The sequence below is a fragment of the Motacilla alba genome, chromosome 5 (assembly GCF_015832195.1).
Source record: "Motacilla alba alba isolate MOTALB_02 chromosome 5, Motacilla_alba_V1.0_pri, whole genome shotgun sequence".
In the NCBI taxonomy this organism is placed as follows: Eukaryota; Metazoa; Chordata; class Aves; order Passeriformes; family Motacillidae; genus Motacilla; species Motacilla alba.
Genome location: NC_052020.1, coordinates 3,801,084 through 3,814,105, shown reverse-complemented (window position 1 = coordinate 3,814,105; position 13,022 = coordinate 3,801,084). Strand labels below are relative to the sequence as shown.

Here is a 13,022-nt window from a genome sequence, read left to right as displayed (position 1 = left end):
TGGATCGTAGGGTTTCCAGGTGAAGAAAGAGAGAGAACTCCAAACTCAAGGTACATTTATACCCGCGGAATGGGAGGCGGGGACGGAAGGCCGCAGCCAAGGGGATACCAGTGGGGAGGGGCGAAGGGAGGGGCTTCAAGGGACAAATCACCTTACCAGGGGGTACCATGGGAAAGTTCACCCAGTGCAGAACATCTAAATACCTATATAGTGCATCACAACAACCATTCAAATGAGCCTTCAGCCCACCCTGGGCAGAGAAGTTAATACTAATCATATTAAATTCATCATATTTAACCTGTGTGCTTTTGCCCCGAAGCTCTGAAGTTCAGTGTGCTGGCCCCTGCAGCCAACCTGCTTGGCTTGATGGCCATAAAGACCCCACAGCTGCTCTGCCAGGGCCACCCTGGTCCTTTCAGATGGAGGCATTCGGGAGGATGTTAACCCCCATTTCTCCTCTCCTGTGGAACCCTCACCTTGCCACGTTACGGCATCGGCTAAAAGAAGTTTCAGAGCTCTGTGGTGCTTAGTGGTCCAGCTCCTGCAGCCTGAATTAATTGTCATTGTACAGCACATGATGCATATGTGCACAGTTTAATGTTGCTGAAAAGCATTCACTTGGGTTTTTGGAGGATGTGAATTAATTTGGACTAAATGGTTTTGTCTGCTTTTTCTTTGTTGGTATAGAAATATAGAATATATGTTGGGGTTTTTTTTTCCAATCCTTTAAAAAGTGGAAAGAATGCCATTTTCAAAACAAGTATGTTCTGCAAGTTTCTTGAAAATATACTAATTTCATAATTGTATCATTACATGGCACTTAATGTTACAGAACAGGATGATTTCAGTGTTTGTTGGTAGGCATGTCCTGTAAAGAACTCTGTATATATGTCATCTCCTTGTCCATTTCAAATAGTATTAAAAAAGGGAATAATCATATTTTTCTGTTCCTAGAATTTACACATAGGATGTTGCTGCATGCAGTGACATGGGAAATTTTTTTCTGAAAAAAATTTTTCCTTCTCTGTCCACTTGGACAATTATCTTAAAATTAAAGTACTTCCATATCTCCATAGATTCCTGCTTTTTAAGGCACTTCATGGTCAATCCAAAGCATTTTGATGACATAATAAAGAAGTGGAATTAAAGAAAAACCTCAGCAATATACAAATCCTTGTACCTTTTGGCCATCTCCCAAAGAATGCCAGAATAGCTGTTAGAAAGGCCTGAATGAAATGTTAGTAACTCAGTTTGGGTGAATATTATGGATTTCAAAGCAACAGAACTTCTGTTCCTGTTTGCTGCCATATAGACCTGATGCGTTTTAGGATGAAAAATCTTTGCTCATGCACTGAAGCTGAAATTGGTCTTGAAATTGGAAGAGGTTGAAGTTTGGATGTATTTTTCCTTTCTCTTAGAAGGAAAAGATTATAGATTTCATTTGTCCTTCAGATTAATTTTCTCTCTGCATTTATTGAAACTATAGGTTCAGTAAGGTTGGTCTTGACAAAGGCCAGCACTAAACATTAATTCTCAATTTTGAGCTTTGCAGAAGGAAAATAAAATCCTGAGGGACTGAGAAGAGATTGCCTTTTCTCACAGTGGGCTTTAAAGATGTGCCCAAACAATAGTCTGTGTACTTTATTCAAGAAGCACTGACAACAGTAACTATTTTTAAAATGTCTCTATTCATACCTTTGCAGTGATTAGTTGTGAAAGATGTGGTAATAAAAGGATAAAGCAGATCAAATATTTATTGGGAAAAAAAAATCACTTCTAGAAAAAGTTCCTATAGAATTTGTTGACACTGCTCCCCACTTCAATTCAGCTTCTTCTGCCTAGTGTATATTAAATAGTTGAGTGTCCTAAAATAGTAAGCTGTAGAAAACCCAAGGTGTTTGAACAAGAGGTCAGATGTCTTTTATTGCACTTAGAGTTGATATTTGGAAAATAAAGCAGAGTGGAAAACAAGTTGTGTTGTGACAATGACCAATTTCTGTTGTGAATAACAAGGAAATTCAGACAGCGAGTTTAGAGAACATGACTCATCGAAGGAACACCAGAAGAATGAAGTAGCAGAAAGCATCTTGCAAAGTGTTGATTGTTTTGTTTATATTGCTTTTCTGCTCTTAGGATTTTTTTCCACAAAGAGATGGAGTAGATACAAATAAAATAAGAATAAATACTTTGATACAGACCAACAGTGGCTGGCAACGCAGTAATAAATATTTATTGTTAGCCTTAACAAACATCCTAGTATTTTGACCTTCTTTGCATTTTCAAGCAAACACTAGCTCTCATTTCAAGTATGAAAAATTTATTATTGTGAAAAATGTGGGCTTGTCATCCCACTGAGAAAGATCAGTAAGACAGGAGCACTGTGATCTAGCTTTGATTGGCTTGGGATACTCTAGTTGATGGTGGCTTTAATATTACAGAAATACTATACAATCTATTTCTCTCATCATGTTTTTGTTTTTGTGTACTTACATTTGTTAGGCTATTCTGTATAATAATAATACTCCAAGAAAAAAGATTGTTACTTTGCCATTTGCATGAATGCCAATTGCATGAAAGAGTCTCCATTTTATTTCTTTTTCTTCAGGCAGCAGTTTCCAAGTGTTTCCTTTTCTTCTAGGGAGCTGAAATGTTAGGCAGCATAGCTTGGATGCTGACTAGCTATTCTTCAGTTTTTCCTTTGTAGTATGTTTTAAATAAATCAGTTCTCTGGTTGTGGGTGTTTCTTTCCCATCCTGTATAAAGTGGAAAGAGTGCCATTTTCAAAACAAATATGTTCTACAAGTTTCTTGAAAATATACTAATTTCATAATTGCTAAAACTGAAACTACACTTATTTCATCATTGCTAAAGCTGAAACCAGACTAATTTCTTAATTGCTAACACTGAAACAATACTAATTTTATAGTGGCTAACACTGAAACTATACTAATTTCATCATTGGTACAACTGAAACTATACTAATTTCATAATTGTTGTTCTTTGTAACTCTTCTGGGAGATGAAACATGAATGGTAAGGTGCTGGGGCTGTGTTCTCAGCTGTTGCAGCAGGGTTTGTGGCTGTATTTCCTTTCTCCCACAGCAAAGTTCTGGATTTCTAGTTTATCAGTTGTGTAGCCCAGTTTTGCCTGGAAGTCCTCCATTAGGCATGCATTCCTGTTAAGTTAAAATGTTATATATGGTATTGATGTGGTACTGGCTAAGGGTGGGATTCTTGCAAGCTAATTTTTCTTCTGCTTATATTTTAAACATGGTATTCACGCTGTTTGATGATTCTTATGAACATTTAATTTGGGAGGAGTACTGCAAAATGTTCTAATCACTGTACTTGAATGGCTGCCATTCAATGAAGCATTTCTTTTAGGCATAATGCATTTCTTTTAGGCACAAATGCCAACAGCAGGACACAGGAGCTTCAGAGGGGAGTAATTGTGGGTTTGTCTCTTGTGGTTGTGTATTAAACCTTTGGAGGAAGTGCAAAACAAGACTGGAGGACGGAACAGCATTTTCTGGGAAGGCTGTTTTGAGGCTGATTTTTATTTATTTTATTTTTTATCAGAGAACTTGCAGGTAAGGTTGTTTAGGTGATTACACTTGCTGAAGGCACCCAAGGTGGTCACTGTCAGTATGGATTTTTAATTTTTTATTTAATAAAAAAGTGGATAAACAGGACTGGGGATTGACTAATATCAATAGAATTAAATAATCAAATTAAATAACTAATAGAATTAATAGAACTAAATAAATTCCATTAATAGAACTAAATAAATTCCATTAATAGAATTAAATAAATTCTAATAATAGAATTAATGTATAGACTTAAATTCTATTAATAGAATTAATAGAATTAAATAATTATGCAGTGCAAGGTCACTTTTTGGGCTGAAGAAACAGCCTTTCTGTTTTTAGAAGAAATTAATTCTATGTATTGGAAAGAGCCATGGAAAATGCCTTATGTGTGCTTGCTTATCACAATGTATTAATGATCCAAAGAGTTTGTCTGGACAAAATGAGAAGTGGCAGGAGTTTGTCCCATGGAATGGGGAAGAGAGAGGCTGCTCATGAGGCACTGCTGCCCAGGACAGGAGGTTGTTTGGCATGTCCTGTATCCTAACCCAGCATGTCTTGGGGGTTTTGTATAATTTGCCACAGTCTTTTGGAGATGTTGTCCACTATGTCAAAGTCCTCTTTCGGACAATGTCAGGGTTGTGAGAGGAAGAAAAAACACTTTTTGAAAGATCATTTGATGGAGTGCTTGAAGTAATTAGGGGAAAATGAAGTCATACATCCAAAGGATCAAATTATTAAAAAAAGGATATAAAGTTCTTGCCTTTAAAAAATAAAGATAGAGGAGAGTGGGAAGTGCTGGAATTGTGAGCTTTTAAAAACAAGCATTATGATTTTTCAATTTACGTGTCACGTTTGAGTCTCAATTTTGTGTAAGTTCTGCAATCTCATTTTGTTACACAGCAAAGGAAAAATAATCACCAAGGCTGTCAAGTGCTGTGGAGTAAACTTGATTACATGTGGAACATAATCATTACAGGAATTCCAGATCAGCCACAGTAAAATGAAATGCTTAAAAGGTGTTTATTATGAGAGCTTTTCTGTACAAAGTCTTGTATACCAAGATGGTGAACCTCCAACTCTTTAGGTCTCTCTAACTGTAGTAGAGCTAGCTGTAAAATGAAAGCTGTGAAATTTTAGTTTGTTGCTCTCTGTGTGTCATGAAAGAGCCAAATGCTTTCTAAAACCTACAGTCACAAACTGATTATGAAATTCCCAGGGGGTCTCTGATGGGACTATCATAACTTAACAATGGAATGGTGAGTCACTGCAGGAGAAATTCATGTAATAATCTTTTTCAGTATTTATAGGACTAGGAGGATAAAAAGTCACTTAATTTCATTTGATTAAAAACTAGTAGGCAAGAGAGAAAGACGAAAAAAATGATGCATCTTTTATTTCAGGCATGAAAAATGGAAGGAATATGTAAGAAGCATATTATGAAGCAGGATATTACAGTGATTAATTTCTAATCTGATCAATGCTCCAAAATGGTCATGTTAATATAGTAATCATTCTATTTGATAACTTAAGGTGATATTTTTTTCAGATTCTAGTGTGGCTTTTGAGTGGAACAGCTGGATTATGAGGAGTTGGATGTGGATTAAATCTGGTGCTCTCAGGTTAAAGACCATGGCTGGTGTTGCTTAAAGGTTTGGTTGGTGTGTGTTGGTTGTTTCAGAAAGGGGAATTCAGTGAGCTTGTGTTCATTCACAGCAGGTGCTTGCATGAGTTCTTCACTAAAGCTTTCCAGTGCTGTCACAACGTTGGGGGTTTGTCACTTTGTCATGGCACAACCGCCCCATCCTCTCTTTTCTCTATCTTGCATTGCCAATGTTTTAGTTTATCTTCAACATCTTCTGTGTGGTTAGTTAAAAAGCAGCGTGTATAAAGGGCTTGTCAAGCTTAAAGTGTATCAACTTAATGAAAGAAAGCAGAAGCAAGTGTCTGTGAGGAAAGGTAAGACTGCTAAACGAAATAGAAGTATTCTTGAATGAGCTAGAACATCTTGAAAAATTCATCTGGAAATAAAAATCTCAATGTTAACGTGTTGCTTAAAAAGCAAAGCTGTCAGGAAGTTTGGCCAAAAAGGTCCCTAATTTATTTTTTCATGTTCTGCTGTTCAAACGTGATGGAACCAAGGACTTTGTAGAAGTGGTGGTGAAAGAAGCATGTGTTCAGTACTTTGTAGAGATGACCAAAGAAGAGTCAGATGTTTAGAAGACAAGCTGACATGCAAGAGATAAATGAGTAGTTAAACATATTAGTGGGAAAAGACTATTTTCTGGAAAGGCAACTTGCTAGTGAGTTTAAGTGGAATAAAATTATTATTTCAAAGTATTTTATTTTAAAGATAGAAGTAGCTCTTCTGACACTTCCTATGCCTTCCATGACTCTTCCTGCCAACACTGTAGATCTGTTTTAGAAAAGAAAATACAGATTTTTTTTTCAAAATTTCCATCCTAGTTTCCTAGCTATGATAAAGAACAAGAGCATTTGTTTGTTTTTTTAAACAAAACAAACCAACCAAACCCAAACAGGAAGACGTGACTCATGCTGATTAAACTTTTTTTTTTTCCAAGAGGAATTATGATGTAGTTTAGGTTGGTTTTGTTTGTAATGTGTTGCTGCACAGTAAGTGCAATCCTAAATGACACTTGGGATTCCTGTGATGAAGTTTTTGAGTGCATTTCTGAGTGGGTTATTCTTATGCAAAAAAAATAAAAAGGTGGTTTTAATTTTCTGTTGCTCCTCCACAGATTTCTAAAGGGATTTCCCTACAGAACTATAATATAAAAGCTAGAGGTCTGTTTATTGCTTATGTATGTTAGTTCTGGTAAGGATTAAATGGAAATAACTTGAGTGGAAATGAAAGCATAACAGATATACCCTGGAAATTTTAAAAGTAATTTAGGAGGATTTGTGTTTTAGATATCTAGATATTTTGGATTTTTATTTTAGTTTATTTTTAGGATTTTTATTTTCGTTTTCTAGAATTCAGGTTCATTTTTGCAATTTTCTAAGCTAAATTCAGAGTGAAAATTTACATTTTAATATTAATTTTCATTGAAGGGAGATAACAAAAAAGTAGCTAGTTAGTTTAATATCCCACTCAATAGCCAGTGTTGGATTTTTATGGGTGTAGTAGAAGTAACAATACAATGCAAAGAAAACCCAAAGTGATTGGTGTCTTTAATAAGAAAGCTTCTCTGAACCTTACAGGTATGTGATAACTTATAGACAACATGCTTGGAGTTTTAGCATATGCAAATATATTTAAAATCTAGCTAAATTCTTATGTTCAGTTGTGTTAAAGCAACAACCACATTTTTTAACTGTTTCAGTTTTGTTTTTATAAGTTGGTTTCAAGGAGTATAACTTTTGTTTTTGTCATAGCAGAAAATAAATCAGAATGCTTAAATAGATTGTGGCAGAATGCTTAATTGGATTGTATAGAACGATAGTGTGTCCTCTGTAACATAGATTTGTCTTATAGATACTGCTTACAAAAAATTGTGGGTCAGTGCTTTATTTCTTCATATGAGTGATGCAATTTAATATTGGGTGATCACCCAGCTAAATTTTGTTTTCTTCATTAACTTTGTAAAATGTTGTAGGGAACTTTTGCTTCTAGAACATAAGCTTAGGAAATGTGATAGTATAGCACGAAGAAATTGTGTTAAATAATGCAGCCTAAAGATCTTAAAAAATTTGCCCTTACTTTCAGCCACAGTAGAGTTGGATTATTAGTCTCATAAGTATGTTATTTATTTTTGTGGGGGGGAGGGGGGGGTGGAATTTCACATATAAGATATAAGTCTTTGTTTTCTAAAAAATGTTTCTGGAAAAATGTTTGGGTCTTCATTGCCTTTGAATTTCTGTTCTTATCCAAGGGAATTTGTGGTTGAATCTTAGTTCTTTCAAGAGTAAAACTAGAAAATTTTACTTAAAAGGTGCTTTTACCCTTGGGCTCCATAGTTTGTGAGAATAAGTTTAGTCCATATTCATTTCTGTTGAATATGATTGTAGCTGATAAGTACTCTTCAAAACCTGTTTCACATTTAAAAAAAAAAACAACTGAGAAGTGGGGAAAAAAACCTATGCAGATATTAATATTGAAGTATATGGAGAAGTTGTTTTTCAAGTCTAGCTTGCGTTTCCCCCAGTCAACAGAGGTCAGTTCAGTCAGGTGAGAGAAAAGACTTATGCCAATACCAAGGTGCAGAGAGTCAGTCACATTTGTACTTTGGTTTAGCTACAATGTCACAAAAACAATAAAAATCCTTTTCTTTCTGTGCTCCAGTATGCATTCCCTAGACTATAATTTGAAAATAAAATATTTCCTAGGTGGAGTTGCAGTCATACAACCTCTGCATTGCTGAGTGAGGAGCCAGTTATTTCTGTCACCAAAAATAGTTCCTGCCTTGTAATCAGTCAGGTACCAGCCAAAGGAGGAAGGGGCATGGAAACACTGCTGCTCCTTTATAGGGAAAAGAAGGCTTAACACAGCATTAATTTCCACGAACAGGTTTGGGTTGGTTTTTTCTGGGGGTTTTTAAATTTTTTTTGGTGTTTTTATTTGTTTGTTTGTGGGCGTTTGGTTTTCTTTTTTGTTTTTAGTTTTGCTTTGTTTTGTTGAGAGATTATTCTGACATCATTGCAATTCTGCACAAAATACAGGAAACATTTCCAAAAAGGCAATGGTGTGTTTTCCTCTAGTACATGAGGGAGATTTTCTAACTAAGTTCTAAACCAGCCATCAGTTTGTCACTGCTCTGAGGTGAAAGTGTTTGTGTTTTCACTCCCCAGCGTTTCCTGGATATGACATTTGGAGCTGGAGGTCACACAGCAGCTCTCCTAGAGAAAGCCAGAGACATCACTGTGTATGCCCTGGACAGGGACCCCACAGCTCACAGCATAGCTCAGCAGCTTGCAGGAGCCTACCCGTAAGTTGTCTCCTCCTGTCTTATCAACATGGTTGGGATAATGTTGGTACTTTGGTGTTTTAGAAGTAATTTAATATATTTTTATAGTTGTAATATCTTGTTGTGGAATAGTGTTCTGTGCTGTGTGTACCCTGTTGAACAGGAGATCCAATTCAATTTGTTTATGAGTATCTGCATGCAGCTGCTTCTTAGGTTTTTGGAGTTAAATGTGTATTTTGTGGTTTTAATGTTAAGCAGGCATCAAGTAGCTAATTTTATATTTAAAAAGGGATTTTTAAAAGATTCATTTGTTCTGTTTGCCTTGAGATGGTTCTGATTGCAAAGTAGTATAAAAACATATTTTCGTGGTGCGTATTTCACAAAAATGATGGAATAATAGGTTTTAAATAATTAGGTTATTTAAATATGGATTATGAATATTTCAATTTTAAAACCCCCAAAATAATTGTAATTCAGTATTGGGTTTGCTAAGTATTTTGCCACTGGCTTCAGAATCTACCGAACAATTTAATAAGCTACAATTTCTGTGTATAGCTTATGCTTCAATTTTCTTTTTAAATTAGAGTGCTGAATTTGCTAAATGAACAATTTCTAAGTGCAAATTTTGACATATTTCTTAGTTATGCAAAGTTCTTGCTCCTTTATTCAATTCAGGAAAGAACCCAGTCAGAACATCAGTGCATTGGTGCAAAAGTGTGCAATATATGGATTTGAATGTGAGCTTTTCAGAAAGTTCCTTTCAGACATTTTCAGATCTGGACAAGAAGTAAAAATATGTAGATACAAAATTAAATAATGTGAAGTAGTCAAGACTTGAGAAATTTAGGTGAGGTAGTAAGGAGAGAATACTCACTGTCAGGTTGAAAACATTATTTCAAAGAGCTTTAACATGAAGAAAAGAAAATATTTCCAGTGAGAATAAATCTGGAAGAGGCAGATAAAAAGACACCTGGTTCTTCAGTCCCACGTAAAGAGAAGTTCTAGGGCAGCAGTAACATTTAAACAATGCGGAAGGTGTTCCTCAGCTTTTTTAAGAAAGAGGGTTAACTGTGCTTTCCTTTCAAGTGTGTTTGACAGAGACACAGAGGGAGAAATGCAAGCATGTGCCAGGACAGCATAGCTTATTTTCTAGCCATCCTGCTCTCTAAGACCACTTGCATCTATTTCTCTAAATTTTCAGTTCTCTTTGGGCTGAAATGACATGCAATGTATACTTACAAATTTGTGGAATGCCTCTCCCCACTGTTATTTCTCCAGAGAATGCTCTTTTTGACAGAATGCTGTGGAGAGTATTGTCAAGGAACGTCCATTTTCTTTTAAACTAAGCTTGCAAACATGTTCTGCCAAATGTCATGGGAATTGTAAAGTCTTCTCTTCTTTGTGTCATGGAAAAAACCCAGTCTTTTAGAAACATTGCCACAACATAAATGAACAATGAACAGTCCTCTGTCTCAGTATAACTTTATCTGAAAGTATCCTATGTAAACCTGGGCGTGAAAAGTTCATTTTCCAGATAGATGAGGAGATTTTACAAGTGTTGGGTGCTCTTCTGAGAGTAATTGACACCAGCAATTTTCTGCTTGCTTAGATGAACTTTGTATAGCAGTTGATGTAACTTATGATGGTTTAATAGACAAAGGAAGTCTAGATCTTATTTTTGATGTTAGTGTCTACCTTAGTGGAGGCAAGTTATCCTTGGAATGAAGTGGATCCTTAAATAACATGGTGGTGTTGGTGAAAAGTCTTATCATTGAAAGATGGCTGCATGTCACTTGGATATGTATTGTAGGATACAGAGCCGCATTCTTATTAGTGTTATTCCCTCATTTTCTGTCCTTCCTATTAGAAAGAACAGGTGAGTCCTTTTTCATAAGGTAAATACTATCTTTTCTTATAATAGTTTCTGTTAAAATTTAGGGCAAAAGGATGTTCTATATGTGCTAACTATAAATCTGCTTTCCCTGGGAAGTCGGTTGCATAAACCATTGTCAAATTAAGAGGAGGAAGGAGGTATAAGGATATAATTTATAAATAGGTAAAGCTAGTGTTTGCTTACAAATTAGTTGAATATAAGGGATTTATTTCTGAGATGTGGAGCTTTTATAAATGGATTTTTTTTCAGGATTTGTTAAAAGATAGTTGGTCTAACATTATGGGATTTTAATGTCTATTTTCTGCACCATGTTAGAAACAAACCTTGCATCAGTTCGATTCAAACCCGTATGGGCATCAAAAGCTTGGGGCATTCATCCAGGTGACATCTGTATCTGGTCAGGTCTGTTCTCAGATGAAATAGCAGCCTGGCTCATCAGGGAGCTACAAAAATAGTTGTGCTACCTTAGAAATGGCAATGGCAGTATGCAGCTGCAGTCTGAGAGAAATGTGAGAGGCACAGCCCGGGATGAACCTCTCTGAAAAACTGCAACACAGGGGTATAAACATCCTCCACCTTCCCTGCTCCAGGCTTTTCTCCACCTCCTCTGTTGGGCATTCCAGTTCAGGGAGAGGTTGTTTGACTTATTTGACTTGCGGAAGTGGATCATGTGCTTTGGAGGTGACAGCACCAAGCTGGGCAAGAGGCTGTTGTGTAACCATCACCGGTAGAATCTTATTCCCTCTGGCTGAAACTGTGAATGCACTGGGCATACTGAAAGTCATGCTTCAGCTGAGTTTTCTGTTGCCATTTTTTCCCTGCTTAAACCAGAATGCTGCATGTGTTACTGGTTATTCTGGTTAAATGACAATAATCTTAGTGAAATTATATAGTTCTCATTGTTACTCACTATGTGGCTTGGTTTGTTGATGGCCATAAACTAAAACAAAAGAAGTGCCACCTGGTCATGAGGAAGAACTTCTTCACATTGGGCGTGTACACCTGCTCCAGGTGACCCTGTCTTGGCAGGGCAGTTGGGCTCGGTGGTCTCCAGAGGTCCTTCCAACCTCAGCATTTCTGTGATTCTGTGAAATACACCCAAAGGTATTGTGGCAAGAGCAGATAAACATAACTAAATTAAGGGGATTTTCTGTATTCATAACTCATAAATTCAATCCTCCATATATTTAAATGAAAGACAGCTGGAGTAATAAGTCACTGGAGGAGAAAACTGAGGAAAAATACATTTGATGTTTGCACTTTAAATGTGCCTCTATTTTTTCATTTCAGAGCTGAAATCTGAAGAGGAATTCCAGCTGCAGCTCTCACATTCATTTGGTGTTGCTACTTATTATTTTTATTTTTTAAAACATGTAGTGCTGCTTTAATAAGGCGAAAATGGGTCAGGGTCTGTTAGATATTCAGTGTGTGGGTGGGAATCCTTTGACGTGCTTGCTGGGGAAGCCACCAACTTGGGAATTGCTGCTGAGGATGCAGGAGAACAAGATAAAACTCAGTCAGTAGCACCAGATATTACAAATAAACCCTTTCACGCCCACTGAAAGGAAGAGGCTGGAGAGGTGGCTGAAAACTGGCAATTAACCAACAGCATGGAAAATTTTTAAGTATGAAAAACTCGTGAAAAGCCAATGCAGAGGGAAAAAACGTGTGTTTTGTAATTCTCTGAGCAGAATAAGAAATTGTGCCCCAAAAGGATGGATAAAGAGTATAGAATTCCTCATACAATTTAAATGCCATTTTAAGGTAAAGTGATTTTGAGGTGTAAGGGTGCTTGTCGATTTTGCTTTCAGAATTACACAAAGTTTACAGAAAAAAAAAAATTGATTGATCAGCTGTGCATTGTATGCTTTGGGGAAAATAGGGTTTTTTTCCTCCCAGTTCTAGAAAAAACAGCTCTTTTTTTCAATTTTGATAAGCTTTTTTATGTGCTTATGAGTCGTAGCTGAGTATTATATATTGTTGTTTTTCTTGCTATGGATTATTTTTATTTAGCTTTTAACTGTAGTTGTGTAAGGAATAGAACTAATTGCAATAAAGGCATATTCATTATAATGGTGCCTTGACTGCACATAAGTATACTTAAATAGTTAGTTCTAGGGTTATTTCTTTCTAAAGAATTCTACATGTCTGTCAACATCTGGCCATCTCCCAAATGCAGGCAGCAAAGATAAGTGAGTTACCTTAAATATGAAGTGGGAATAGTCAATTGAGGGTAGTAAAAAGACCTTCAAATGCCATTAACATTAAAAAATTACTTCACTGGCTTTTATTTTGTTTCCCAAAACATTTGAGTAGGAAAGCCAAATACAGTTCTGTACCAAAACATAATGTCATTTTGGTCTGAGTGCTCTTGAATAAGGTGCTTAATCACATTATTTTGGTAGGAAAATCTTAGAAGAGATAGGTTTTTCATTAAGTGAGGTTTAGTTTTGTGGATAACTGACATTTAACAGTTTTGGTTTAGTTTCTCTTACAATATATCCTGATTCCAGCCAGGCTAACTTTTGCAGCAGCCAGGAGGGGCATGTCCAGGACCTGGATGTCATTCCCCACTACCCCACATCCTGGGCAGGGGGTGGGGAGGGAAGGGGTCTCC

The 13,022-nt window shown here is 36.3% G+C and overlaps 1 protein-coding gene across 2 annotated transcripts in view; it reads left to right on the top strand.

Moving 5' to 3' along the window:
• METTL15 (methyltransferase like 15) overlaps positions 1 to 13,022 on the top strand; it is a 78,471-nt gene that overhangs the window by 25,079 nt on the left and 40,370 nt on the right. For both annotated transcript variants that reach the window (XM_038138659.1, XM_038138658.1), the window contains exon 3: positions 8,396 to 8,532. In XM_038138659.1, coding sequence (XP_037994587.1) covers positions 8,396 to 8,532 — 137 coding nt within the window. The remainder of the gene's footprint in view (positions 1 to 8,395; positions 8,533 to 13,022) is intronic.